This window comes from Fomitopsis serialis (assembly GCF_022376445.1).
Source record: "Fomitopsis serialis strain Sig1Antser10 chromosome Unknown B0H18scaffold_24, whole genome shotgun sequence".
Taxonomy (NCBI): Eukaryota; Fungi; Basidiomycota; class Agaricomycetes; order Polyporales; family Fomitopsidaceae; genus Fomitopsis; species Fomitopsis serialis.
In genome coordinates, this window is record NW_025954984.1 from 108,477 (window position 1) to 136,400 (window position 27,924).

Consider the following 27,924-nt stretch of genomic DNA (forward strand, 5'->3'; position numbering starts at 1 on the left):
TTTGACACTGCTTGCTAAGTGACTCAGTTGCTCACAAATCCCATAGACACTCCGAGTCGGCAGTGAGGGGCCTCCGCACAGCTTGCGGCCGCTGTCACTACCCTGTGGGTCGACCAACCAAGCAACATATATTCGTGAAGTCTTGTAGTAGCCCTGAGCCAAAAGACGGCGGCGAACACGATGAATTGTCGCATCAATCTGCGTGGAGCCACAGTGTCTGCGAGTGGAAGGTGGCTCGTCGGCAGTATCACCGCGTCTGTCGCCTGTGTGGAAGATGAGTCGATGTCCTTTATATCTCAGGTCTAATTCACTGGAAGTAGCCTTCACTATGTCCTGTCTACTGCCACGTATTACCTGCTGCGGGCCGAGCATGCCTGTAGCACTCGGGGTCGGCGATGTATATACATAACCCCGCATTCTTCCACGCAAAATGACAGGCTTGGCGCTGCAGACGTCAAGGCAAGAGCACAAATCAATCCCGACCGTCCCGTTGCAAATGCGAACCGTCTTCACAACTCTCAGCGCTTACCCCCGAGTGAGTGAATTTGTCAAACCATTCGTTGGTATGCTGATCCGTCGTCTTCCGTCCTGCCTTGGCCTCCAATAATCGCTCACATGTCCACAATGCAAGGCACAGGAGACACTGAGTATTGTAACGAATGTTGGCTAAGTTCCAGTGGACGCATATGATTGTCTGTATCTGCTGCGTCGCTGACTCGGATGGGCTTGTCGCAAGATTGCATTCTGAAGTCGTCCGCATCGTCGGGGGTTCGTTCTTGTTGTCCACGCTCACCACGACTTCCAACAGCCCTAAGACAGTGGGTAGGTCCATATGCACCATTCCCTTGCAGCCACAATCGATCCAATTGATGGGCTGGGAGAATGTTATCATCCAGTGCGTCGCAAACACCGTATGCTATGATCCCAGTCACCTGGTTTCATGCTACGTAGTTCGAAAAGCAGCCGCAGTCAAAGGTATGTACACAGCCGCGCTGCTGGCCGTTCATGCTACATAGGCTGAAGAAGGAATCTCGCAGTGCACACCATCGCCGCGTGCGAAGTTGCATCCACTAGGCACTCCTTGTACTCGAATGCTGTGTATCATGCGGATGTTTTCCTTTCTTGTTCGTATCATCAATCGCACGGTAGTCAGTGGTGAGTCCAGGAACCTTGGCCTTGTTCTGGACGCTAAGGATATCTGATGCCTGGATAGTGCGACCCGGATTGTCAGCCAACCTGGTGACCCTCTGTGCCAGTGTTACTGGCTTCTTTTGCTACATATATCAGTCGTGAGCCAGATAAGGTGGCCCAGACGCGTATACTTCCATATCATGGACGTGCATTCCCAAAATCTCCTGGCCCAGCCGACAAGTCCCACCAATAGCTCATTGGCTGGTCCCGATCATGATCGCGATGTCGGGTGCATAGGGGTTGTATCGAACTCGCCATTCGCCTCCCTTTGACAACTGACAGGCTGAGAGTCAACCGCAGAATTACTACTTATGCCACCGAGCGCCTCACCAGCCGGGTCGAATTGTTCTCGGCGAATACTTCTGACATATCTTGGCAATATCTTGATGCAATGGATGCAAACATCCCTGATCACAGTCTTAATATCCACACTGTCTCCGCGCAAATCGGTGAGTCGGGTCGTTTGATTGAGAATAACTCTAATGAGCTTATATGACAGTACTCGTCCATTACAGATGCGTGTGCGATGTTATATCAACAGGTAACTCTGTTTTCCCCTCAATCGTCACTCACATACATATGAAGAGCAGGTAGAAACCAGTCTTACACACGAAATGTGTCTCTGTATGAGAAGGTGGCATAGTGACGGCCATATCACAGAACCCTGCCTTTGGCCCCGCCCAAATAAGAGAACTGACGGGGACATTTGTGCAGAAGTCAATTGAGGTATACTCGGTTCACGGTTCTTCGCGCTTTATCGATCGCTTAGATGATTTTCAGCTCACGCAATACTGGCACTTGCATATCGGAACACACGGAGAACCTGCACGGATAGACGTAGTGGACGGATTGTCCAAAATGACTCTGGATGTCATAGGGCTTGCTGGTGAGGCTGGATTATATTAAGCCTCGTCGCCTTGATGGACATGCACGGTTTACATGCTAAACATCAGGATTCGACTACAACTTCAATTCCTTGAGCCCCGACGGCAAAGAAAATGAACTGAACGAAGCCTTCAATACGATATTTGGATCCGGAACTAACGGCGCATCTCTACTCAAGTTTTGCAGACTGCTATTTTCCCCCTTAGTAGCCGGTACCTGGAGCAAAAGAAGTCAACAAGGCGCGCAAGATCATGCGCAGAATCGGCATGCACCTCGTTCGTCAAAAGAAAGACGACATTCTAATGAACCCTGGGCTCAACAAGCACAGTGGACTCGGTCAACGTGACCTACTCACCCTCCTCATCAAGGGCAACATGGACCCGAACATTCCGGAGAGTCAGAGGCTATCTGACGAGGTTATCCTGGCGCGTAAGTCGACGTTGAGTGTATTCAGCAGATTAGGTGCTAACCAAATTCAAGAGATACCTACGTGAGTGTTTGGGCGGTTCAACTTTACGCCTGAGATGTCACACAAGAAACAGTTTTCTGGTTGCAGGTCATGAGACCACGAGCAACGCAGTGGCCTGGGCCCTGTACGCACTCAGCATCGAGCACAGCATGCAGACGAAGCTACGCGAAGAGTGTCTCACTCTGTCTACCGACGATCCGTCTATGGATGAACTCACCAAGCTTCCGTACCTCGAAGCCGTCGTTCGCGAAACACTCCGTCTCCATCCTCCCCTCAACAACACCTCGAGAGAAGCGACGAACGATGATATCATACCGCTCAGTAAACCTTACATCGACGTACGCGGGAACGTTCACGATCATGTGAAGTACGTGACGTCTGTACCTATAGATGGGCGTCGTCTGTACTGATCTCGGCCTAGAATTGATAAGGGAACCATGATACAGATCCCAATACTGGCCGTTAATCGTTCGAAGGTCATATGGGGAGAGGATGCACTGGAATTCAGGTACGTGTCGCTGTTCGGGATTATTTGCAACATCGTGGTTGACGGTATTATTTCTCTAGACCAGAGCGTTGGGACAATGTGCCTGAGGCGGCTCAGAAAGTTCCCGGAACGTGGGGGAACATGATGACCTTCCTTGGAGGCCCAAGAGCCTGCATAGGCTATCGGTTCTCTCTCGTGGAGTGAGTTTGTTGTTCCGTCGAGAGGAGCCTGCGTTTAATACTCTGCGGCATACAGTCATCTACCCCCTGGTGAGTCGCTACCCCCTGGTGGGTCGACTGCCTATCGCGGGTGATAAGGATAAATCGGGAAACTTAGACGCTCGGAGATCGCTGCTTATCTCAAGCCCGACGTGATGTTCGTGGCCCACCGTTGGCGGGGCTAGTAATGTAAACGGACTCGTCTACAAGCATGTATAGTTCAGGCAATTGTCCATATATAGTGGTGTATCAATCATATGAATAGCCTGTTGAGACTGCACCAGTACAGCAAAAACCAAAGTTGCGATGTCGGCCAGCTTCAAGATTGCACAACTCTCTACCAACGACTATGGGACTGAATCCATATGTGTGTATATTGTACCCTACAGCATTTTCGTGTACAGTACATTCATTGTAGTCAATGTACACTAATTTCTCGTTGCCCTGCAAGCAATGCAGACTCTACGCCCGTAGACGCGCCCCTCGTTATCTCAGTATAGATAAGATGGGAATTACCAAATCGGGCTCTTATCACCCGCGATAGGCAGTCGACCCACCAGGGGGTAGCGACTCACCAGGGGGTAGATGACTGTACGTTTAGGATGAAAGCGCTGATCTTCACGCTCATTCGGGCGTTCGAATTCGAGCTGGCCGTTCCCCAAGAGGACGTGGTGAGGCAGAACGCAGCCGTCCAGCGGCCGATCCTTCGCAACGCGATGGACAAGGGTAGCCAGCTTCCGATGCTTGTGAGACCTTACCAGAAGACGTGATTGGTTCAAGCTGAGCCAGGTTACCTCGGAGTTGGCGACTTCTTACTACAGCCCCATACCTTACTGCTCCGAGTACACGCTGTTCGAACTAACATCGCCTTTTGAAAGTGTGCCGAGGAAGATTTCCTTCCAGTAGAAACTAACTTCCGTCCGCTGCCTCTTCGTGCTTTTAGTCAACATATTCGATGTCGTTCTTGAGTCAATAGTCCGCACTCCTCCCAGTCCGTACGTCATCGCCGCATGCCAGTTGCCGCGTACCATCATCATATAGTACGTGCATACGTACGTCTCGAATGCTGCAAGCTCCGCTGGCATGAGTCTCAGCGACGCCCGGCGGGTGCTTCCCGTCTCTGGATTCAGGGCCTTCTCAGCCTCACCTGCGCAGCCGCACTGACAGCTGTAGGCTACAGGATACAGAATCCGCCGGCGCGAGCAGCCTTTGTCTTTGTGAGCTAACTAGTTCATTTCCTGGACACCTTGTCCGCCACACAGTGACGTGTGCGAGTGCGATCCCGCTGAGTTCTCACTGCTAGTGGCGGTATGAGCCTGAGGGCGCATATCTTGGTACAGACTGCTGGGCTGCCTGTCCTGCGCAGTCCCATGGTTCAATGCATTCATCGTTCACCCGGACGGTGCACCGCCTCGACAAGGTTCGCGTCGCTGTACGCCGCACAATCAGCGGATACGACCGGATATATGAGATGATTGGACCCGCTATTGAATGCACGCCGCAGTAGGGGGTTCCAGAATATAATGTGCACGAGGTTCTGCTTCGATGCGCGTATTCAAGCCGCCGCTCCCATTTCTCGATAAGCCGTCCTCCCCAGATGCCAGACGGCGGATCCGCACCCACTGTGATCGTTGAGACCACCCCGACCGCGCACCGCGATGTTCTCAAGGAACCAACCACGCAGCTCCCGCCCAAACCAGCACACGCCGCTGAACCTGTTGCTGTCGTCCTGGGACTGTCTGGCGACAGCGCTGAAGCCGTGGAGGAACTACGCGAGCACCACATTCGCGCTTTGACCGACGACACCCGGACGTCCCTCGTCGACCTTGCGTATTCGTCCACTGCGGCGTGCGGTGGAGCCACGCCGGCGAAGTACCGCTTGGCGGTGTCCGGCAGGTCGAGGGAGGAGCTCGCGGAGAAGCTGCGCGCGGCGTCGGTCGTGCCAGGCGTCGGCGAGAGCCCGCGGAAGGTCGCGTTCCTCTTCTCTGGGCAGGGCGGCCAGTCGTTCGGGATGGGCGCGGCGCTGTACAGAGCGGTGCCTACCTTCCGACAGGCGATTGATGAATGCCAGGAGAAGCTCGTCTCTTGGGGGTTCGAAGAGATGCTGCCTTTCATTCAAGGCGTATCGCAGGATGACGAGAGCGGACGGACGTTGGAGGCGGAGCACACTGCGCTCTTCTCGCTGGAGTACGCTCTTGCGCGTATGTGGACGGTGTGGGGCGTCGTGCCTGATGCAGTCTTGGGCCACAGGTGGGCATGCACAGGATAGTGGCATGTCATTTGGCCTGATCTTGAACAAGTCTAGGGGAGTATGTTGCGTTCGTCTGCTCGGGCGTCATCAGGTTGGACGATGGCCTCCGATTGATCTGGCAGAGAGCCAAGCTTACGAGGGAGCGATGTATGCGAGGGTCGTCAGGGATGCTCGTTTTCATGGGCGAACCTAGCGTGATTGAGGATATGATACGCGATGATCCGTACTATGATAAGTTGTCCATCGCATGCCACAACAGGTGAGCTCGTCGCGGAGTGTAAGGGCACGTTGTGACTGACCGCCGGTTAGCGAGACGAACGGCATCGTTGGTGGCGACATGGAACAACTGAAGCTCCTCGTCAAGATCTGCGAACAGAGGGGATGGTGGCACCGCTTGCTTGCTGTCCCCTACGCCTTCCATACGGCGTGCATGGAACCGATCCTCGACGACATGCTGAAGCTGGGCGAGACCATAACGCTCTCCTCACCCACCGTCCCCGTCGCCGCTGCCGTACATGGCGTCGTCGTGGAGGCGGGCGACCAGTCGATCTTCAAGTCCGACTATTTCGCGCACCACGCCCGGCGCCCTGTGCTCTTCCAGGAGTGCATCTACGCGATAGCCGCGCGGGACGCTGAGCTGGCCTCTGAGGGTGTTTGGCTGGAGGTAGGCCCGCACACTACGATCCTGCCACTGCTCCGGATGCATCGGGCCGTGGGGGAGGAGTGTGTGCAGGTCGGCAGCATGCGCAGAGGGGAGGTGGACGAGGAAGTTCTGTGCCAGACGCTCGCACGGCTGTACTGTGCGGGTGCGCCGGCGAATTGGCGCATTATTTTCCAGGAGTTGGCTGTTCGGAAATGATACCGTATTGGAACGTTCCTCCGTGTGTAACGGCTCGTAGGAATAGTACTTGCCAAAGGCTCGATGACGACGTGGACGCTTCCAAAGTCGGCTCATGCACATGATCAAATTTGGCAGCGGATGGTCGTCAGATCTATGCCCGATCTACGATCGAGCGTTCTTCCTGACAGGCACTGAACCAACACCGAACTGACGGCCCCGGGCGTCGAAAGCCACCAGCTGAACGTTAGATACGCGGCCCGCAAACAGCTCTACGCCCCTCACCCTTTTGCTGCAGTACACCCCCGTCCTCCTCACGACTCGGATGTCTCATTCTGCAACGTCGGGGCCGCACTGGCAGGCATTGCCAAGAGTCGGATTCAACACGGCGGCCGGCACGCACTGAGCGACGTGGCGAGAAATCCGACTATGGTATCGCGGACTTCGTGTGACGTCGATGAATCCTACAGTTTTCTCTGTAGTGCAGGTGTCCCACAGAGCACCGTGAAGAAGATTCTTGGCGCAGTATCGGGCCGTGCACAATGCGGTTGGTGTCGCTGGTCTTCCACCAGGAATGGGTAAGCGGGCCATCCATAGTCTCTTGCCGACCTCCCGGATTCCTGCAGACAGTTCTACTTCTTTGCATGTCCTCATCGCAAACATATATTGGCAGCCGCTCGCCGTTGGTACTCTCGGCGAGACAACGAGCGACCACCTGCCAAACGTTGCCCACCGCTGGCTCTACGTGTACAGCGGACAACTGTGAGTGATGTGCGCCCTCCGGAAAACACACAATGCTTGACAGAATGAGCACTCCACAGAGGTATCTATGTCAAGGTCGGCCCCGCATCCAGTTGATGAACCGCTCGCGAGCGGGGATACATATGTCTTGGGCGGGCAAGGCACGACGGCGACCTTTTCTGCTCAGAGCGTGGCAACAGCTCTGCGGGATGCGGAGCGACCTCTCGGGGAAATTCTCCTTTCAGCTTGTCATGTCGCCTTCCTCGACCAACTCGCCTCGCTCTCTCCGCACGAGCTGACGCAGTGCAGATTGGACCCCGCGCGGTTGCAGAGTGCTTCCACCTTGCTCGGCGTTCCCTCTGACCTGCAAACGCACCCTGTTCTCGTCAATATCAATTTGTATCTGACCCAGCTGCTGCGTTTCGTCGCCAACACCTCCGACTTTGCTTGTCGTCCAACCAATCTGCATGCGTCCGTAGTTCTCGGATTTTCCACAGGTCAACTCGCCGCCTCAGTAATTGCCGCTTCTACCAGTGCCCCTACCTTCCTTCTTCATGCTGTCGAAGTGCTCCGTTTCGCCTTCTGGCTGGGATACAACATGTGCTATCTCTCTCCCGACGGCCACTCCCTGGACGGGGATGCGTCTCCTTGGAGCGTAGTCTTGCTTGGCTGTTCCCGGAACGAGGCTGCAGATGCTGTTTCAGCGTTCAACAACTCCCACGTAAGTGTTACAACACTCGGCACTCGGGTGTCACTATTTGCTCAACTGCATACAGCCGGACGGCCCTCTCGTCTACCTCACTGCTGTGACGAACGAGCGATGCGTCACCGTCTCTGGTCGACCGGAAGCCGTCGCCGAATTCGAAGCGACACGCAAGCCGTCCACCGCATCTACTTCGCATTTCGCCCAGATATACGCCCTATACCACGCACCCGCCCTTCGCTCAACGAAAGCGCGTGTCCTCGCCGACCTGCAAAGACGGAACATCAGGTTTCCGACCTACGGGGATCTCAAGCGAAGCCTGCGTTCGTCCATTGACGGCAGCGTCATCGATTCGCAGCACCACCGCCCGGACTCGACGCTCGTAGAGGACATCCTCGACATGCTCCTCCTGCACCCCGTCAACTTCGACGAGGTTGTGGATAGTCTACGTACTGATCTGGCTGGCGACGACGTTCGTTCGGTCCGATTGGTCAACCTCGGGCCAGGCACGGGTCTCTGGCGGAGTACGATGCGTACGCTGGAGGGCCGCAGTTTGTCGGTCGAGGGGGTCGACTGGTCGTCTGCCTCCGTATCCGAGGCTGCGTGCGCCCCGATGCGTATTACCTGCCCCGAGAGGCAGCCTCAGAAGGAGCCCATCGCTATTGTCGGAATGGCGGTCAACTTCCCTGGTGCTCCGAATGTTGCTGAGCTGTGGAGGGTACTCGAGGAAGGGATCAACACTGTCAGCGAGGTACGCATATATCCACACACCTACGAGTGTGAACCGCTCTGATATGATTGGTGCAGATACCTGCGGACCGCTTCGACGTCGCCGACTACATGCACGACTCGGATGGATCTGGGCGAACCATGCAGTCGGCCCACGGGAACTTCCTCGAAGACGCCGACGTCTTCGACAACGCGTTTTTTCGCGTGAGTCCTCGCGAGGCCCGCAGCATGGACCCTCAGCAGCGCGTTTTGCTGCACGTCGCGTACCATGCGCTCGAGGACGCAGGGTACGTCCCGAATGCCACCCCGTGTTTCGACCCCGAGACGTTTGCGGTACACGTCGGCGTCGCTACGAATGACTACGTGCACAATCTGAGGGACGACATGGACGTCTACTACAGTACTGGTATGTGGACACATGCGCATATATACATGGATGTGCCGCTGAGAACGGGTGTGTAGGCACGCTGCAGGCGTTTCTGAGCGGCAAGATCTCGTATGCTTTTGGGTTTGGTGGCCCTTCCATGGTCGTCGACACAGCCTGTTCTTCCGCCGTCGTTGCCATATACCAGGCCTGCCGTTCCCTGCAAGCAGGTGACTGCAATGCCGCTCTTGCTGGTGGCGTCAACATCATCACCAGCCCCGACGTGAGTGCGTTCGTACTTCATCGTGTCCTCTCGGCAACTCATCGTTGACAACTACACAGATGCACATTGGCCTCGATCGCGCCCACTTCCTCAGCCCCACAGGCCAGTGCCGTCCCTGGGACGCCTCCGCAGACGGCTACTGCCGCGCGGAGGGCTGCGGCATGTTCGTCCTCAAGCGGCTCTCGGACGCGCTCGCCGAGCACGACCGCGTCCTCGGCGTCATCCGCGCCGTCGAGGTCAACCAGTCCGGGACCGCCGACTCGATCACGCACCCGCACGTCGCGACGCAGGCGCGGCTCTTCCGGAAGGTCCTGCAGTCCGCGGGCGTGCGCCCGGCGGATGTGAGCGTGGTGGAGGCGCATGGGACGGGGACGCAGGCGGGGGACCCTGCGGAGGTCGAGGCTCTGCGCGAGGTGTTTGGGGGAGACGGGGAGAGGGAGGGGGTGCTGCGTGTCACGTCGGTGAAGGCGAACATTGGGCATGCGGAGGCGGCCTCGGGGGCGGCGAGCCTCGCGAAGCTTGTGTTGATGATGCGCCATGGGACGATTCCGCAGACGATCTCGTTGAAGACGCTCAACCCGAGGATCGCCCCATTGGAGAAGGACGGGCTCTGCATCGATACGGAGGCTTGCGAGTGGAGCCCGCCGGCAGAGGTCGGCAAGCGCGTGGCGTTGTTGAACAACTTCGGGGCTGCTGGGTCGAATGCGGCGTTGGTACTCGAGGAGCCACCCGTCTTCCCAGTGTCTGTCCCTGATACAGGGCGCTGTCCAGTCGTCCTTGGTTTGTCCTGCGATAGTCTCGAAGCCCTCGAAAAGCTGCGCCAGCGATATCTCGAAAAGCTGAGCGATCAACCGCTTGATCATGCGTCACTCGTCGACTTCGCGTATACCGCCACGGCGCGTAGGCGGCTGCACAGATACCGCCTGGCTGTCTCTGGCAAGTCGAAGCAAGAGCTTGGTAGCAATCTGCGGACAGCTCCCGTCGTTCAGGTCGGTGAATGCACGAGGAAGGTCATATTCCTGTTCTCTGGGCAAGGCGGCCAGTATCATGACATGGGCTCGGGGTTGTATGAGGTCGTTCCCAGTTTTCGACGTGCGGTGGATTTGTGCGACGAGAAATTGGTTGCGTGGGGCTATCAAGGCGTGTTGAATTTGATCAAGGGAGTGCACGCAGGGGAAGATGACGGTCTCGATGCGAGCCAGAGCCTGGAGACGTCACACTGCGCTTTGTTCGTCCTAGAATACGCGTTGGCGAGCATGTGGCAGTCTTGGGGACTACGGCCTGATGCCGTCGTTGGCCATAGGTATTTGACCCATTGTAAATTGCTGTCTTCATTCTGACCAGCCGATACCTTCCACAGCCTTGGAGAATACGCCGCGTTGGTCTGTGCGGAAGTCATCAGCCTTGACGATGCTCTGCGACTCGTCGCTCAAAGGGCAAGACTGACGAGCGAGCGCTGTCCGCGCGGCACTTCCGGGATGCTTGCTGTCAGAACAGATCCGAGCCTCGTTGTAGAGATGCTGAAGCAAGACGCGGCTTACGCAGGGCTCTCAATTGCGTGCCACAACAGGTGAGGTACGCCGGTATACGTAGCCATAACTGGCTCTGATCATAGCCTTTGCTTGGTAGCAATGTGGATTGTGTCGTTGGCGGCGTTTCGACGCAATTGGAACATCTCGAGGAAGCCTGTCGACGCTCTGGACACTTGTGTCGACGCCTCGATGTGCAATACGCATATCACACGCCGACCATGGACCCGATCGTAGACGAGCTCCGGTCTCTTGGCCAGAACGTAGAGTTACTAGCTCTGAAGATCCCATTGGCGTCCACAGTACTTGGTGCTGTCGTGCCCGTGGGCGACGGTGGCCTATCCATGATCACCACAGACCACTTCGCGAAGCACTGCAGAGAACCGGTACTATTCCGCCAGAGTATCCAGGCACTCTTCGATCGCGACGCGGACGCCAGAGAAGCTGCGTGGCTGGAGATCGGTCCTCACCCGACGACGTCTCCTCTTCTTCGTGGAAACGGCGTGAGCACAGACGGAGTGCTCATGACCACTTTGCGCAAGGGCCAAGTGGACGAAGAATCTGTTTGTGGCGTACTCACGCAAATGTATCGCGCCGGAATCGAGATCAACTGGTGCAGCGTCTTTGCAGATCTTGCACCGGGTGCGAAGCTCACAGACATACCATCATATCCCTTAGCCAAAACCCGGTTCTGGGTACCCTACACAGAGATTAAAGGCTTGAGATCTTCTGGACATCACCGCAAATCGCCGTCGACCTCCTCGAACAACAGCGTGGTCGGCGGATGTATTCATTGGCCAGCGACAAATAGCGACCTACCGGCCGTATTCGACGTTGATATCGCGAGACTATCGCATCTCATAACTGGCCACCAAGTAGTAGGATCTCCACTCTGCCCTGCGTCTGTCTACCAGGAGCTCGTTCTCGCTGCCAGTCACGCATGGTGCGAGAGGGTGGGACTTCCTCCCTTCGCTTCTTCACTCGTGATGACCGAGATTGCATATGAAGCGCCTCTAGTTTACTCTCCTCGCCATCCTGGGACCGTTCGAATCGAAGTCGCCACGAAGGGTGCCGCAGGCGGCTTCGATGCCAGCTTCGTCATCCGCTCCGGGAGCTCACGCACGCAGGGACCATGGCAAGTACACTGCACTGGGAATGTACGCGCAGAGCTGCGTGATTCCGTCGAAGAGCATCTTTCGGGCTTCCGGGATAAGATCCAGGGTTGTGTCAAGTCCCTCCAGACTGGTGCTCGGGACACTCGGATGTTGTATGCCTCCACCATCTATGACGAGACGTTCTCGTGTGTTGTCGACTACTCCGACGCTTTCCGAACCATCAAGGTCATCACGTTACGATGCGACGGCGTCGATGCATATGCACTGGCACAATCACCGGCGTCAGACTCCGGACAGTACGTCGTCCACCCGGTTTTCATGGACACGCTACTACATGCAGCAGGCTTCCTGCTGAACCTCGAATCTGACGACGACGGCTACATCTTCGTTTGCAGTCACGTTCAGACCGTCACTGTGCTCCCTGACTGCGTCCGCCCCTCTGCTATGTTCGGAGTGTACTGTCAAGTCGGCTACCTCTCACAGACGATGGCCATCGCCGATGCTTATGCCATTGACCTGGAAAGAGGCACAGGACAAGTGTTCGCGCATATGGGCAAGATACAGTTTCGGAGACTATCGAGGTCTGGCTTCAAAGCGATCCTCTCGATGAGCACCCACGACACCTCGAAGCGTCTTACCCCATCCCTCGGTTCCGATAAAATCGACACGCCGGCACCGCTTGTTTCGCCTAGAGATCGCATTACCAGGCTGGTTACGGAAATGTGTGGTATCTCCGTCGACCATGTCACCCTTGAATCACGACTCGACCACCTCGGAGTGGACTCCTTGATGAGTATCGAATTGACCGGTCGCCTGAATGATGCTTATCCTTCCTTGAGCATGAGCGCGCGCGCCCTGGGTGTCCTCGAGCGAGTCAAGGACCTGATCGACTTCATCGAGCAACATCTAAGTGGACAGGCGAATGTAGGACATGACTTCGGGCTATCTGGTGACAAGCCGCGAGGACGCGACCCGTTCACGGCCCAGATCACCGTGGAATCTGTGCGGGGCGTGCTCTCAGGCATCTTGGACATACCAGCAGAGCGGCTGGCCGACGACGAACATCTGGACCGCCTCGGACTCGATTCATTGTCATCCATAGAAGCTCGCCATTCCTTCAGCTCCACATTTTATCTCCAGGTCCCGCAGGATATCTTTACCAGATGTAAAACCGTCAAGGAACTAGCCGTCGCGCTCGCGAAGCATGCAGCTAGCTCCAGCCCGTCTCCAGATCCCGCTACGAGCTTGCAGGTGCGAACGAACCCAATGTTGTTGCAGGACGGCAAGGACCAGACAGAGACGCCTTTGGTCCTGATTCATGATGGGAGCGGAATGGTACATCCTTACATGCGCTTGGATGACCTGGGTCGGCGCGTGTGGGGCATACACAACCCCAAGGTGCCTTCAGGAGAGGGGTGGAAAGGTGGGATCCTGGAGATCGCCGCGCATTATGCAGAGCTCGTCCGGACGACTCTGGGAGAAGGGTGCCCTTGCCTACTAGGAGGTGAGCTTCGCTCTGGATTCCGTGCATCAAGTTCTAACGCGCCTCGACACAGGGTGGTCCTTTGGCGGAGTCGTGGCATTCGAAGTGGCTCGCATGCTCGTCGCCAGCGGGAGCCGCGTGGACGGTCTGCTCCTGATCGACTCCCCGCACCCGCGGATGGGCTGCGCGCTCCCGGACGCGGTCATCGACGCGGTCGTCAGCGCGAAAGTGGCGAACCCGAGACACGCAGAGCTCGTGCGTCTGCAGATGCGGCACGCCTCGAGGGCGTTGGCGCACTACGACCCTGCGCGGTCTCCGGCATGCCATGTCAGACTACCCAAGGCTGTCATGCTGCGATCGCAAGAGGCATACGTCGGCGACGTGGAGGGGCGCGCGACCGCTGCATTCCTGACCGACAGACGGGAGCCTGCCAAGTCGGTTGAGGGGTGGGAGAAAGTGCTGGGCGCGGTGGTCCCTGTCGTCGACATTCCGGGGAACCACTTCCAGCCTTTCGATCCTGAGAATGTGCGTACCGCGGCGGAGTGTTCGAGTTCGGAAATGCTGACCTTACCACAGGTAGCAATCGTCTCAGAGAAAATGCGACAGGCTTTGAGCATGCTAGATGAACAACCGTGATTCCGTACGAAAGAGCTGCCATGCTAGCTGCATTCATTCACCCGCGAGGGCAAGTTTATCCATCATTTCCCAATTGTAGAGACAAAGTGTACGGCGCATACTACACTATTACAGGCAAGATAAAACATACGTACCTACTAGGCCGTTGAGAGGTGTCGTCAGAGATAGAAGATGAACACAAATAAAAGACGCGGAAAAGTAACGATATATGGCAGGAAGGGGGGAATGGTGTCGCAGAACACGATAAGGGAGGAGCACACTATTACACAGCGGAGAGCAAGACGTATATGAGAGACATCGTTATAACACCCGGCGACCCGCAGGGTGGGAAAGTCCCGGTGCGTCGTCTAGATCGATACAGACTTAAACCCCGGTTGGGTATCGACCCATCCGGGGGTTCAGATCTGTAGATAGTTCTGCATCGTGGGCAGCAGGCTGTAGGACGCATGTCAGGACCATCAACACAACGGGACGCAAACACGACAACTCACAAAGCGCCCCATCCGACAGCAAACGCGAGGGCGCCCCAGGCGAGAGACTTGCGCTCTGGGGGCATGTTCGCGAGTATGGACACCCGGCGGTTCGTCGCGATCGCCCGCTCGCCGACCTCGCCCGAGGGCTCCTTGAAGTTGAACTTGAGGGGTTCCTCGTCCTCGCGCTGCCGCTTGCTCGCGGGCTTCGCGGGCGACACCTCGTCCTCGTCGCCAGACTCGGCGTCTTCGTCCTCCTCGTCCTCTTCTTCGACAAAGCGGCGCGCCTCTTCGCGGCGTGCCTTGAGGCGCGCGATGAGCTCCTTCTGCTCGCGGATGTCCTCCGCCATCACCTCGTCCGCGAGCTTCTGGGCGATGGGGTCGACCGCACCGTCGACCTCGTCCTTAACGGCGTTCGGGGTCTTACGTGTGCCGCGCGCGCTCCGCGGCGTCCTGGTGGGGAGAGGCGTAGCCGCGGGCGGGCCGGGGCTCTTGTGCCGGGTTGACCGTCTGGGAGGGGGCGTAGCGGTCTGCCTGGCGGTGGAGGGTGGTGGGGTGGGAACGGTGGGCTTCGCAGCCGCCGGTGCGGCGGCAGGAGTGGGCACCGACGCGGAGGCGGGCGTCATGGGCGACGCCTCCTTGCGCCTCTTTGCGGGCGTCGGGCCGGGCTCCTTGCCCGTGGCGGGCGACTGCTCGGGCGTGGGCTGCTGTGCGCGCGTGGAGCGGCGGTAGACGACAGCCGGGTCGGGGTCAGCCTTGGCGAGGACGGAGATGGCGGCGCCGAGGCCGTAGCTGTCGGCGAGCTGGAGCGCGATCTCGGGGGTGACCCACGTCCCGGCGAAGCGGGCGCGGCCGCCCTTGTTGGTGCCGGAGAGGTCGAAGGAGGCGCGGACCCAGCTGGACTCGAGCTTCTCTGCATCGTCGGTCGCGGTGGGGAAGGCAGCGCGGAACATGGTGGTGAGGCTGATCGCACCCGTGTCGAGGCGACGGAGGATGAACGCGTGTCCGGAGGGCTGTCGGGCGAGGGTGAGCGGCGCAGGACGGCGCGAGCGAAAGGACGTACCGTCGGGATCTTCAGGCGGCCAACCTGGAAGGTGTGGTCAGATCGCGGAGCAGAGAACGGTGAGGGCCACGCACGATAGTTGCCTGACCATCGCGAACGATCTCTTGGAACTTGACAGGGGGAGGTTTGGAGGGATCCACTGGAGAAGAGGACAATAGGTCACGGTGAGGTTATCGGAGAGAAAGGAGGACGGACTCTGCTTAAGATGAGGGTTTACATGGTCTGAGGGGAGGGGAAATCGCTGGACAGCGCCGTTCTGCTTCATCGCGGAGGCGTGGAAGGGGGAGAGACGCGTCGCGTACACACGGGGCAGGGCGCGCTGGTGGCAGTCAAACACACGCACACCCGCCACGCCCGCCCTCAGCCCAACATCACTTTCCCACGATCGCTTACGTACACATCGTCTGCGTTGCTGCTCAGACCACGTCCAGCCCAGCGTGCGCATGTCCACTCACACATTCACGAGTAACGTTGATCTGTTCCTGCTCGCAGTTCGTCCTCGGAGGTTCTGGTCGGAGACACGGCGTGCGCCGCGGATAGGAACCGTTCCAGGTGTTTCCAAAGTCTATAGCCCAACTCCGAGTCGAACAGGAGCCGACATTATTCTGTCTTGGAGCGCAGGTATGTACCACCGAGCCTTGGCTCTGCCAGACGGTCTCATGTACCATGAAAGACAAATGGTTGAGTCGAACGTTGAATCTGTGACTAGTATGCCAGTGTTTTTGTCGGTCACGAAGTTCTAGCGCACGGTCCCGCATCTCCTCGAGGCCCTCAATGACAGAATTTAACGATATATCGTACGCAGTGGCTACCTATACAATCTATTCGGTTGTCTACGACTCTATGTCTGGCTCAATACAACAAGATGTTTGCTTCTGCCATCGAATACACACGTACAACCGCCCTCAGATATCCACAGGCAGGTGCTTGTCCAGCAGTTGCTGCCGCGCAACGATCATCTCGACCAAGTCCGTGTACGGCGCCCACCACGCCTCCTTCCCGCGCCGGTTGTGCATGTCCGCGTGCGTGACCATCTCCGTGACGGGCACCCACTTCACCGCCGTGCCCTGGATCGTGATCACCGCCGCGGACTCGGGCGGCGCCAGCTTCCGCCCTTGCTGCCGGAGCAGCGCCTGGTGGTGCTCCTCCACGAAGGACATGCACTTCAGCGCGAGGCGCACCGCGCGGGTCCGGTCGAGCGGCGAGGGGATCCCGCCCTGCAGTGTGTGCCCGAGCATGGCGGCGCGCGAGTCGAACAGCGAGCCGCCCTCCTCTTTGAACATCTTCCTGATGAAGTCTGTGCTGTAGACGTCGGACGACGACTCATTCCTAAGAAGTGATTGAGAATCTGACTTGCGGTTGGCTGCGAGAAACATACCTGAGCACCAGTCGTCCCTCTGCCTTACCCTTCTGGTCAAGAGCAAACCGTCTCTTCAAGAACCTGACGTCGCGGCGCAACATGTCCAGGTCGATACCCCGCTCTGGGGTATACACAATCACGGCTCCGGTCTGGAAATCTCGCTCAGCAACGGAATCCCCTCAGCTGTTGACCGACTTACCGCCAATGCACCCATCGTTGCGATGTAGCCACACTTCCCCCCTGCGTCTCCACAACAAACACCCTGTTCCGACTCGCCGACGCGCTCTGCTTGATCGCATCGCACGCCGTCACCAGCGCGTTCAGGCTCGTGTCCGAGCCCAAACTGTACTCCATCACCGGCACGTTATTCGAGATCGTCGCGGGCAGATGGACCATCGGGATCTGGAACGCGGGGTAGTTCTTCCGCGCGGCCTCGAGGATGGAGAGCGCGTGGAACGCCTCGAAGCCGCCGATGAGGAGGAGCGCGTGGAAGTTGTGCTGCTGGAACTTCGCCGCGACCGCGCCGAGGTCGATGTCCGGCAGCTTGCGGTTCGTGCCCAGCTCGGATCCGCCCCGCGTCATCCAGTTGTCCACCCCGAGCCAGGAGAGCGGGTGCACGTTGTCCTCGAGCAGGCCGGGGAACCCGCTGTGGATTGCGAACGGCTTGTGCCCTTGCCGGAGGCAGTAGCGCACGGCGGTGCGTGTTGCCGCGTTCATCCCGCCTGCAGGCGCACCAACGCTGCGTGGAACGGTCAATTCGCGGAAGCTGTGACGCGATGAACATTGTGCTTACTGCATGATGCCAACACGCATTCGCTGGGCGTATACTGTCATGAGACTTAGCTCAGCCATGGTACGACCGCGGAACGCACCAGATGATGAGGCAGCATTGGCTCCTTCAACAGCACCGACGTAGCATAGAACCCCTCCAGCATCTCTGCAAACTCCGGGTCGCGCAACGACATTGCCTTCTTGAAGTTCTTCTCTGAGATCGCTGTACCCACCGAACGCGTCTACACACCGTGTACGTAAATACACGTCAGGCAGCGTGGAGCGAAAATGTGGTAATCGAGACGCACCAGAGCGACAGCCTCCATAAGTGGGACACGTGTGACTTTGTTCTCGCTGATGCCAATCATGTACGACGGTGTATCCGGCGTGGACTCGAGGAGCGCGTCGACAGCTTCGATACCTTGTAGTGTCGGCTACACACACAAGGCACAATCAGCCCAACACGACACCACAAGCGAGATCTGGGAGCCCACCATGATGCGATCGTACGCCGCGGGCGCACCCCCGCGCTGCGTGTGCCCCAGCGTGGTCACCCGCGTGTCGAGGCCGAGCCGCTCCGCGAGCACGTCTTTGACATACTCCGCCCGGATCGGTTTGAGGTCCTTGTCGATCGCGCCCTCCGCGACGATCACGATCGTCTTGCGCTGCCCGATGTCCCGGTGCTTTGCGTGATCTCAGCATGCTGTAGGTCCCCGCGCGATGTGGACTTACGGTCTGGATCATCTTGCACATGCTGTCTTCCCAATTGTCTTCGGAGGGAGGGTCTTCCGGGATGAAGATGAAGTCCGCGCCGCAACTGTTTGACGGTTGTCAGCTCTTGCCTCCCGATCCATGTGGTGCGTCTACATACCTTGCACCCGCCATGAGCGCCAGCCATCCGCAATGCCGTCCCATGACTTCCACCACAAAGGCACGCGAATGCGACACGGCGGTCGAGTTGATGTTGTCGATGGACTCGCATATACGGTGCAGCGCCGTGACTGCACCGATTGTCAGGTCCGTCATAGACATGTCGTTGTCAATTGAGCCCACGAGGCCTACGATGCGCAAATGATGGTGGTTCTTAACCTGCTCGTCGGTGATCTTGCCTTGGGAGACTTAGTATCAGGCTGTTCTAGGAGGGACTCCTAGGGCGATGCCTTCCTGTACATTCAAGTGCCGCACTGCAACAGATCCTCGAGCGTCATATGGGTGACTAGTGCGAGCGGCAGCAAGCCCGACGCTTGAGGATTTGTGCAGCGCATATACGCGACTCGGCACACTGTGGAGCACTCGACTTGTCGGAAAGCATGACCACTAGGAGTCCCTTCATGAGGCGCTGAATATCACGCACCTGCTGCACGCAACGCCTCGACATGCTTTGGCCATTCGGACCGAAAGACATCTGCACCAGTCAGAGAGCCGTCTCCTCCGCAGACGACGAGGGCGTCAATGCCCTCCTTGATCATGTTATATGCTGCCGTCTGCCGGCCTTCTTGTGTGCGGAATGTGGTGGAGCGGGCAGTTCCAATCAACGTCCCACCCTGTTAGACGCAGTCATTCCTCGCTGTTCAGACAGCCACTGGGGTCACTCACCTCGCCGAACCACCCGCGTACATCGTCCATCCTACGCGGACGATATACCGCCCCTTGATAGTGCGTCCACTGATGTAGTCGCCCGTGCCATCCTTCAGCAGCTCTCCGTCACCAAATCGAAGATTGTGCACGAAACTCGCGTCCTCTTTCACGGTACGGGAGTCGGACGACTCTTGCGCATTGCCGCGGACGAGACCCTCGTACCCCTCGCGGACAACCCAGGCCTCGCAGCCTCTGAGAACAGGTGATCAAGGTCAAATGGAAGACGAAAGAGGCCACAGGGAGCCGCACTTGGCGATGGCCATCTTTACGACTGAACGGACGACGGCGTTCATGCCGGCGCTGTCCCCGCCGGACGTGAGCACAGCGATCTTCATCTTCGAGTGTTGAGGGCCGTCGGTGTCGCTGTATGCGCCGTGCGGAGGTCGTAGACACGGGCAAGGGAATGGTGGAGGTAGAAGACCCGGAGATAGGGTGGCTATGAATATGGATCGATGAGGGGGCCTACCCCGAGTTTTTGACTGGCAGGAGCGTAGAGACCGCGTCAGGCGCCAATAGTCAGACCATCCATACAGGCGCGCCTCGACGCGTCGCGGACTCGCCTCCGCACAAACAAGCTCGACGTGGTGCGCGTCGCTGGCCGTCGGCCCCTCGAGCACGGGCGGGAGGTGCGAGGCCTGGGCGATGCGGGCAGATATAGCGCAGACTCAGCCCGACGCGTCGACGCGGATCCATCGAGACTGGTCCATGGCGAGCCCCGCCGCGCTATGGCCGCGGCTGCAGCCACACACGCGCGTCTCCTCTCCTCCGTCCGCCACACTCGGACGTTCTCAGACTCTACTGCTAAGTACATACGCCTTGCAGAATATGGTCCACGTCCGACTCAACGAGCGCGAGATAAATCCCAACCCGCACATCAACTTCATAACCGCTCTTCCCATGCCAGACGCGGCGGACCAAGAGGAGGCACGCCAGCTACTCCGTGCACTGGCTGCTCAGGTCCGGCCGGTCATGAAAGCGCACGGCTTCGTGGTGAACAGCTTCGAAGAGGTACGACGAGTGACTGCATGGTCGGCGAGGCGTTGTGACGATCAGTGAGCAGTACGAGTTCAACAAGGTCTTCGCCGGGAGGAATGGAATGCGGGTGAAGTGGTCGGTAGGTGACCCTTAATACGGGCAAGGGGGTCGACTGGATCTGAGCGGGGCCATTAGAACTGGTACTCAGAGAGGCCAGTGGGGCTTTCTCCTCAATATCCTGGCTCATGAGCACATTATGCCACGAGGTGTGTCGGTCAGGCCGATGTTGTGATATCTGAGGGGTTCTGAAGGGCGCGGCTCCTATCAAGTTAGCACATATCACGGTGGGTTCGCACACGCTTGAAGGAACTTCGAGTATCCATGCCATTGTCAGCACCAGAACCATGGCCCTGCATTCCAAGCGCTGTGGGCCAAGCTACGCGCCGAAGTGAGAGAGCTACAGAGCAAGGGTACTACGGAGACGGTCAGGAAGCCATCGTAACTCACTGTGATCGTTCTAATTGCTGAAGCAACGTAGGCTACTGGTCATCCGGCAAGAGGCTAGCAGACTCTGCACGCGTCGGCGGCGAATCCCTCGGCGCAGGAGACCTCCCAGAGTACATGGTACGTCTCCATTCTACTCTCTAAAAGGCTGTCTCACACGTCTGCTCAATCCACAGTGCGGCGGTGCCCAAGCACGCAAACGCCCGACGTCTCTCCGCCGGCGACGTACAGCCGGCCCCTCCCAGACAGGTGCCCAAACAGCCAAAAGGCGCAAAGCGGGCTCGCGAGTCACAGCAAAGGGCACATTCCGGGGCTCCGGCCGTGCCGTCAACGAGGACGCCAGCGACGAGGAGCAGAAGAAGTCCGGCGCAGGTTTCAGGAAGAAGGCGGGCAGTAAACGCGCGAGGGAGGAGAGGGCGCTCGCGGCGGAACGGAGATTAAAGGCGTTGCAGGGTGCAGGTCAGCTTCTGGCTCGCTGTGCCTGGCTACAGCAAGCTTGACTCTTCCTTTGCGTTAGCCGGACCGTCGACCGAGTCGCGGGAGGATGAAATCGATGAGGATGAAGAGGATAGCGACGTGGAGATCGTGGAGGAGACGGATCAGGAGAGACGGCGCACCATGCTTGACGCAACAGCACAGAACGACATGGACACCTGAAGAGCTCGCAGACCGACTTCTCGTCAGACTTCATCTTCCGCGGATATCGTCGACGACAGATGAAGAGCCACCCTGCGATGTCCAGATTCTATCACGCCCGAGTGCTACCGCTACCTCCGCCGTGGAGGAATCATCATCACGCAAGGGAAAGCAGCGAGTTAGTTCGGAAGTCATAGACTTAACGGAGGAAACCCCGAACGGCAAAACAGCCCCGCGGAAGAAGGCCAAACGAGACGTGCCTTACGGCAACCTCATCGAAGACGAGATGAAACAGCGCAAGCTCGAATCGTTAGGACTAACAGGCACCGGCCAGCGTCTCGGTGGGAACCGGAAGGCACCCCCTGAACCACAGAACGCGAAGTCGAACGGACCCGCGTCAAGAGCAGCTCGCAGCAGCGGTCAACTGACTGACTCTGATCAACGTCACAACAAAGACAAATGCGAATGGAATTGTCTCGTTTGCACGTTGTGAGTGGGGCCGTCATTCGTGATTGCTCCTGCGAGATGCAGGAGGCTCATCCTCGTGGATCTGACCACGGTGCTATCCCTTCTCTAGGTCGAACGCACCTGAACATCTTGCCTGCGCCGCTTGTACCACGCCTCGAGGCGAGTCCACCTGGGCGAGACAGCCTACGTGATGGCGTCCGCGAATCTATTCTCGATCCTCATGGTTCCGTTAGCCACGGAGGCTTGGGACACTGTGTCAGATGGCAGTCTTTGACGGTAGTCCGATAAGCTATTGTCGGGCAATACACTTGCTCGTATTACGGCCTTTCCGTTGAGAATGGTACGCCAAGGGACGCATGGCATGACACTGGGGGATTTTTGGGGACAATGTATCGGTGCTCGTCAGATAGTTTCCTGTTAATGTTACATGCTCGTTTGCACTCATGACCAATCCTCTCATTCACGCTCTCGACACCCGTTCAACGCCAGCATCTGTACACCGGAAGCATCAGAGTTACAGCCCTTGCATGCGTAGCCGCGAACTTACAGGATCTCGTAGCTCTCGTGAATGACGTGTTCGCCGCCGCCAAACGCAACATTGCATGCGCCCTGCCAAGTAGTCCACACGTCAATTGCCCCGCCGCAAGCATGACTTCAAATGGTACATACAAGGTGCTCGCCAGTCTTACCAGGGACTCGGACGCCCTGGACAGTAGCCATGGCATGGTAAAGCTTTCCTCCGCCCTGCTCGTAACCGCCCTCTACGGGACGCCGGCCGGGAGGAACTCGGCCATGCGAGGTGGGGACCCACTCCATCGTATTGGGATCGAATGGCAGGAGGTCATACCGCCCGTTGTGCTCGTGCTCGCCGCCGCCGTATGGCACGCGGCACGGCGGCGACAGGTGTGGGCCGATCTTGCAGGGGTGCACGGAGTTCGGGAAGATCGCAGAGCCAATGTACACGGGCGAGCGACCGTCCCCGTCGAAGCTCACGGGCTGGCCGAGCTGCTCGGGGGACGGCAGCGCGGACTGAGTGCTGAGTGGGATGCGGAACCCGGATGGTGGGGGCGCTTGATGCGCCTGATACGGAGGCGGAGACTGGCCATGGTTGGGTGTGGGGAACTGGGGAGGCGTCTGCATTGCGATCGTAGGTCTGTCTGTCCTGGTGGAAGGTGAGCTCGCGTTCGTGATGCGCTTTTGGCCTCACTCGAGGATGCTGTGTGGACCGCAATGCGGTACAGATAAACGATCAGTGGTAAGGCGATGAGCGCTGTCAGTATGGCCAGCACAGGCACTTGACGCCCATTGCGGCAAGCTCAGCACGTGCATGCCGCCGTATACATTCCGAACGGAGGAACGAGCTCGAGGACGAGTCTGAGGGTGTAACAATGTCACGTAGCGTCTTCGTCGGTGCTGTTTCGTACGACGATCATCCATTTATTCCTAAGCGACACACAGTAAATCAGTATGCATGCCATCGCTTTACATAGTTACATCAGTCTGCAAGACGTGTCCGAGTCCTGTCAGGTCAGCTGGGACGTGCCCATCCTAACCTTATGGGCGTTGCTTCGTGCCATGCAAGGACGGACGCGCAGGAGGCAACACCATGCTCTCCCACTCGTCCGAATCCGGAGGAGGAAGATCCAACACCGCCTGACGGGCAAGCTGCGTTGAAGGCTGTACGTCTTCTGGATGTTGCGTAGAAATGTTCCTTGGAGGGGAAGCGGGCGTTGCGGGCGGTGTTAGGGTCATTGAACTCATTGCCCTGGTCAGATTGCTTTCCGGCCCCATGAGCCGACCTCCGAGGCTCAAAAACAAAGCGCGAAATACTCACTGAATCTCGCGCTTGCGCATATTGACCCAATCTTTACACGTATCCCTAAATTGTGTTAAAATGGCTGCGAAGTCGTTATAGAACTGGGTTGTACACGTGAGTCATGGGCATGATTATACAGCGATTATCTCAAACTAACCTTCAGACCCTCGTCAAGATTTCGTGTGATCTCCTTGTACTTGTGATACGCGAGATCCAAGGACTGCAAGGCATGTTCGCGCTCCTTGACACTTGTATCTTCTCTGCGAGACTGTATGAACATCTCGTTCCGCTCCTGACATGGACCATCATTAAGCGAGCGTGAGCATGGAGTCAAGTCGAGAGGGATGACCTTGATCTGCTGCAGAAGCGACTCCTGTCCGCGCGCCGTCTCTTCCACACCGACGCGGAACTTCTCATATTTTACAAGCTCTTCTTCCAGCACATCTTCGAATTTCGCCGGCTGAACTTCTACCCACTGTGCAATGGCATTAGCTGCTTTGATGATCCGAGGGCTGATATCCTCAGACTCCGCAAGACGAGTGGCACGCCTGACATGGTCTTCTCGTTTTCGCGTCACGTCATCCAGAGACTCGAGAAGCACCCGCAGAGCGCGCGCGTGTGTCTGCGTCGGATTGGCGCCGGACCTCGAGGATGGGGAAAGCGACACTGTTGATGATGGGATGGACGCCTCGAGCTGTGCCTGCCAGAAACAATTACGTGAATGCCGATCACTGGAATAAGCAGGGTCCTACCTCATCCCAGGTCAGTTCTACGATATTCTTCTCCCAATCATCCCACTTCTGCCTGACATGCCCGTCGCTTTCTGACGCCTGGTCCATAATATTCCGGTAGCGCTCGGCCTTCCCAATCAGCTCCATGTTGGCTTCGTGGGACGGGGGCCGATCCACACTCGTTTCAGCCCGGATGGTTTCGTCTTCATCCGCTTCTTGATCAAGGATATCCATGGCCTTTTGTTGGAATTACATCGTGTCATTGCCGTGTGGACCATGCTCCGACACACAGACGCACCTCATCCAGTATACCCATGTCTTGCTGTGCGAGCTTCCGGACATTGTCTACCGATGATTCAATCCTCGCCGGACCATCTTCCACTCTTACTTCTTCTGCCTTTTGCAATAGACTCGGGGGCAGTCCTACTGGTCTCTCCAGCGCTTCCAGCGCTGCAGGGAGATTGAGCGACTCGAGGGTTCTATCGTTCGCACGAGTGTCAGCGACGAACGATCATGCACTACGGGTTCCCGAGAGGGCTCGCTCACTTCGTGGTGAGGTCATCAAGCTGCTGAGCCCTATCTAGCACCTCATCTTTGATCCAGTTCTGCCGTCTGTCATTGTATATGTCTGCGACACAGGTCGTATGATTAGCCGTTGACCGGCAGAACAAGCAACACAGGTCGTGTTCCTACCTATTGCAACCCTTGCGCCCCATCCGAGCAGCTCGGCAAAAATCACGCCGTCACCGCCGATGGCAGTCTTAGGGTCCGTCAATGCTGTGTGAACAGCAGACTGGACCATAGACACGCCTTGTAGTTGCGGCAAGGCTGATGCAGATGGCACGTCTTGGTGATAGATGAGGTCGTTATCACGCTCCGCGCGGGCGAAGTTCTTCTGAACTGTATCCCAAAGGGACTTCGGGCTATGTCAGTTGTCGCGCATATCACAATATAGTCCCTGAGCTACCTTGATGTCCTGGAGGACGGCCGGCGAGACACCACCGCGGCGGGCGACATCATGGCCCTTCTTGGCCGCGGCTTGTGCTTCGGTGAGCCGTGCTATTTCATAGCCGTACCTGCATCGCGAATGTTCAGGGTCTTCATCTCAGAACGGACTACTACGCCGACCTGCTGGCTTCTAGATCTTCCACGCTCTTCCTGTAGTATGCAGCGGCTTCGAAGTGTAATTGCTTTGTCTCAAGATGGGCCTGCCAGTGCTGAGTGGGGCTATATTAACTCATACACTCGGTCCAATAGATGTACGAAGGTCCGCACCGAAGGGAACATATGCCGGATGGATGGTGAGGCACCTTTGATGGCCACGAGGGACTCTCCGTATAGGGAGGAAACCTGTGTAGGCGTCAGTGCAAATTTTCCGGCGACGATAATTTTGGCCGTGACCTTCATGGACAATTTGGCGATGAGTCCGTTCTTGTAGTTGTCTGCGATGTCTGTTAGTCGCGGGTAGACATAGCCGAAAGCAAAGGCTGACCCATTACAGCCCTTTGCCACACGCATTCTTGTGCCTGCGCTAACATCAACAATTCTAGGCTTGTGACGAATGCTTCCGTAAGGTCCGCGGGCATGTCATCCTCAGCAACAGAGGCTCTCAGCTGGGATACCACAGACGAAGCCATATACTTCCAAGTCCCCGCGGCACTCTTTGAACTTCAGCGCGCCATCAACATCATAGTCACGCAGATCGGTTCACCTGATAGTATGCGATTGCCTGCTTGAGGCCCTGAGTTGTTGAGCGGTCCTCTGCAGCGGCCAATTGAGAGGCGAGGGCCCCGATATTGAACAAGACGCCAGCTCGTTCGAATAACAGATTCGACAGTGTAACTGGAAGCGCACTAGAGGCAAACACTGGCGCATATGCTATTTCTAGCCCGATCTAGAAGGATTTGAATTTCAGAGTACAGAGTCAGTCACCCGGGAAAGACACTGACATCGGCTGGCAATTTCGTCATAATAAATACAAGCTGTGCGTGATAACTTGTCAAAGTCAATAATGTATGGGACGCGTCTCACGGACAACAACATACCTCAGTGACGGTTCCACTTTGCCGACGTGAACGACACCGCCGACGCCATCCTTGCGGAGGGTTTCCCAGCGGTTGATGTCCCATCGAAACGCGTCAGGGTGAGTATCTGTGTGGTTCTTGAATAGATACTCCCGGACGGCTTGTCGAATCTCTGCCGTATACGTCTTCTTGAAAGGAACAGACAACTGGTTTGGCATTGCGAGTGACGTAGAACGGGCGAGCTCCTGATCCTGGCGTGACTTCTGGACTCCGAGCGGACAGCTGCACAGTGCAGGCCCTCTCGTCACTACTAGTTTTTGTGCGCTTGCACAAACTACTCAAGCAGTCAGCTTGTAGTACGTACTATATCTTCTGGGTCAGTTGTGGGTATAGTTGGTGAGACAAGTACTGGTTGGTGGCGAAGGAGCAGTGGTAAGGCGCGAATCGCGATGCTTCGGATGAATGACAGCCTGAGCCCAGTGAGGATGGCTTGCCATAGTCACGTGCCCGTGTTTCGAGCGCTCGCGCCCATCGCACTGACTCGGATCGCAGCACTTTGCTCGGTCAATTGTGCCCATGATTCTCGGCTTCGACTTCTCCTATCCAGCTGCAGGCTGTCCATCGATACAATGGTGCATTCCACACGACGGTACTGCGTTGATCGCTCTCTAAGTCTGTAACTGAATCACTGCAGGATGTTAGACTGTTAGATGTCCCGGATCGGTGAGAAGCATTGCGCTCGAGCATCTATTCTTCAGAAAGAACGAACACCCGGGGCAAGGTGGAATCACTTCCATTCGTTGCCAAGGGACATTAGAGGACCACAGCCCACTAGTTAACCACTGTGGTTCCGCCGGGATTGAATCACCGCAGTGCGACTTCAGGGCCTGAATGAAGGTGGAGTGTAACATCGTTCAAGGAAATGCATCTGCCGCATCAGTATGTTCAAAAGCTCTGCATGATCCGTATTCTACTGTTCTCGACGGGCGTCCCTCTGCTAGCCTCCGATAGCCGGCGTACGGAGCTTCACACGCGATTCTTACGCGCCTCCCATGGTTCAATGACGTTGAGCGTGTCGGGATATGGCTCCGTTGCCCTACTGGCCATAATGGTACTTCTCCGATAGCTGAATTTCACGCGAGTCAACCATAAACCTATCTATGGAAGTGGCGGCCCTATCTAAGTTCGTGGAAAGGACTTGGAGAACACAGACTCCGTTGTTTCCGGAATGGGGACATCTCCTCGGCGTGCTATCCATCCTTGCGGATTACTCTCCGGCCTAGAGTGTTCACTCTCCCTTACACGGCAGGGCCACTCTTCCCGCGCTCAAACAGAATCATGACTCTGCGGTTTGATACGCGTCAGCTGCCTGGCTAGGTATAAAGCTTACCATCGTAAGGGCCTCCTCTCGAAGCGAATTCTTGCCCCCCCCCCCGTGTATGCCATGGGTCCTCAACACAAGATGTTTGCGCAGGCGCCGCAGGGTAGTCAACCTCGGGCACCTCCTCAGGCCCATAACGTACGACTACAAACTAGAGCTACACTA

The 27,924-nt window shown here is 57.2% G+C and overlaps 10 protein-coding genes across 10 annotated transcripts; 6 read left to right on the forward strand and 4 right to left on the reverse strand.

Moving 5' to 3' along the window:
- The first annotated feature begins 569 nt into the window (after positions 1-569).
- On the forward strand, positions 570-1,730 carry B0H18DRAFT_253626 (uncharacterized protein). The gene is made up of 5 exons (XM_048037294.1): positions 570-822; positions 882-975; positions 1,038-1,155; positions 1,214-1,640; positions 1,691-1,730. Exons 1-4 carry the CDS (start codon positions 721-723, stop codon positions 1,461-1,463), a joined length of 564 nt encoding a protein of 187 aa, XP_047894700.1. The 5' UTR covers positions 570-720; the 3' UTR covers positions 1,464-1,640; positions 1,691-1,730.
- Positions 1,583-4,020, forward strand: B0H18DRAFT_1084484 (cytochrome P450; the record flags this gene model as incomplete). The annotated part of the gene is given in 10 exon segments (XM_048031795.1): positions 1,583-1,640; positions 1,777-1,781; positions 1,852-1,926; positions 1,972-2,077; positions 2,145-2,288; positions 2,308-2,515; positions 2,619-2,912; positions 2,967-3,053; positions 3,113-3,232; positions 3,852-4,020. 10 exon segments carry the CDS (start codon positions 1,583-1,585, stop codon positions 4,018-4,020), a joined length of 1,266 nt encoding a protein of 421 aa, XP_047894701.1.
- A 333-nt stretch (positions 4,021-4,353) lies between these two features.
- On the forward strand, positions 4,354-5,728 carry B0H18DRAFT_1000672 (acyl transferase/acyl hydrolase/lysophospholipase). The gene is made up of 3 exons (XM_048028236.1): positions 4,354-4,466; positions 4,589-4,591; positions 4,792-5,728. Exon 3 carries the CDS (start codon positions 4,848-4,850, stop codon positions 5,517-5,519), a length of 672 nt encoding a protein of 223 aa, XP_047894702.1. The 5' UTR covers positions 4,354-4,466; positions 4,589-4,591; positions 4,792-4,847; the 3' UTR covers positions 5,520-5,728.
- Positions 5,729-8,396: 2,668 nt separating this feature from the next.
- Positions 8,397-13,922, forward strand: B0H18DRAFT_1084485 (uncharacterized protein; the record flags this gene model as incomplete). Its single annotated transcript, XM_048031796.1, has 8 exons — positions 8,397-8,534; positions 8,591-8,918; positions 8,975-9,159; positions 9,219-10,462; positions 10,520-10,729; positions 10,789-13,307; positions 13,339-13,811; positions 13,863-13,922. 8 exons carry the CDS (start codon positions 8,397-8,399, stop codon positions 13,920-13,922), a joined length of 5,157 nt encoding a protein of 1,718 aa, XP_047894703.1.
- A 398-nt stretch (positions 13,923-14,320) lies between these two features.
- On the reverse strand, positions 14,321-15,720 carry B0H18DRAFT_1117978 (uncharacterized protein; the record flags this gene model as incomplete). The annotated part of the gene is made up of 5 exons (XM_048033691.1): positions 14,321-14,357; positions 14,414-15,405; positions 15,456-15,479; positions 15,530-15,594; positions 15,651-15,720. 5 exons carry the CDS (start codon positions 15,718-15,720, stop codon positions 14,321-14,323), a joined length of 1,188 nt encoding a protein of 395 aa, XP_047894704.1.
- Positions 15,721-16,219: 499 nt separating this feature from the next.
- B0H18DRAFT_1000689 (PFK protein) lies at positions 16,220-19,848 on the reverse strand. The gene is made up of 14 exons (XM_048028237.1): positions 19,474-19,848; positions 19,218-19,416; positions 18,941-19,130; positions 18,458-18,695; positions 18,319-18,403; positions 18,081-18,269; positions 17,895-18,020; positions 17,688-17,828; positions 17,609-17,631; positions 17,068-17,554; positions 17,015-17,047; positions 16,834-16,964; positions 16,356-16,784; positions 16,220-16,294 (listed from the first exon to the last, which is right to left on the reverse strand). Exons 1-13 carry the CDS (start codon positions 19,557-19,559, stop codon positions 16,361-16,363), a joined length of 2,352 nt encoding a protein of 783 aa, XP_047894705.1. The 5' UTR covers positions 19,560-19,848; the 3' UTR covers positions 16,220-16,294; positions 16,356-16,360.
- Positions 19,849-19,986: 138 nt separating this feature from the next.
- On the forward strand, positions 19,987-20,684 carry B0H18DRAFT_1000690 (uncharacterized protein). The gene is made up of 3 exons (XM_048028238.1): positions 19,987-20,232; positions 20,412-20,543; positions 20,594-20,684. The coding sequence occupies exons 1-2, from the start codon at positions 20,050-20,052 to the stop codon at positions 20,496-20,498; spliced, it is 270 nt and encodes an 89-aa protein (XP_047894706.1). The 5' UTR covers positions 19,987-20,049; the 3' UTR covers positions 20,499-20,543; positions 20,594-20,684.
- B0H18DRAFT_253752 (uncharacterized protein) lies at positions 20,426-21,677 on the forward strand. Its single transcript, XM_048037295.1, has 3 exons — positions 20,426-20,683; positions 20,738-20,823; positions 20,880-21,677. Exons 1-3 carry the CDS (start codon positions 20,581-20,583, stop codon positions 21,201-21,203), a joined length of 513 nt encoding a protein of 170 aa, XP_047894707.1. The 5' UTR covers positions 20,426-20,580; the 3' UTR covers positions 21,204-21,677.
- A 504-nt stretch (positions 21,678-22,181) lies between these two features.
- B0H18DRAFT_1000702 (uncharacterized protein) lies at positions 22,182-23,061 on the reverse strand. Its single transcript, XM_048028239.1, has one exon. The coding sequence runs from the start codon at positions 22,945-22,947 to the stop codon at positions 22,462-22,464; it is 486 nt and encodes a 161-aa protein (XP_047894708.1). The 5' UTR covers positions 22,948-23,061; the 3' UTR covers positions 22,182-22,461.
- Positions 23,062-23,361: 300 nt separating this feature from the next.
- On the reverse strand, positions 23,362-26,596 carry B0H18DRAFT_1084490 (pH-response regulator; the record flags this gene model as incomplete). Its single annotated transcript, XM_048031797.1, has 16 exons — positions 23,362-23,584; positions 23,642-23,724; positions 23,781-23,915; positions 23,973-24,323; positions 24,376-24,591; positions 24,653-24,833; positions 24,901-24,982; positions 25,048-25,270; positions 25,322-25,430; positions 25,483-25,571; positions 25,630-25,704; positions 25,756-25,796; positions 25,847-26,015; positions 26,066-26,248; positions 26,304-26,349; positions 26,400-26,596. The coding sequence occupies 16 exons, from the start codon at positions 26,594-26,596 to the stop codon at positions 23,362-23,364; spliced, it is 2,403 nt and encodes an 800-aa protein (XP_047894709.1).
- Positions 26,597-27,924: the final 1,328 nt, after the last annotated feature.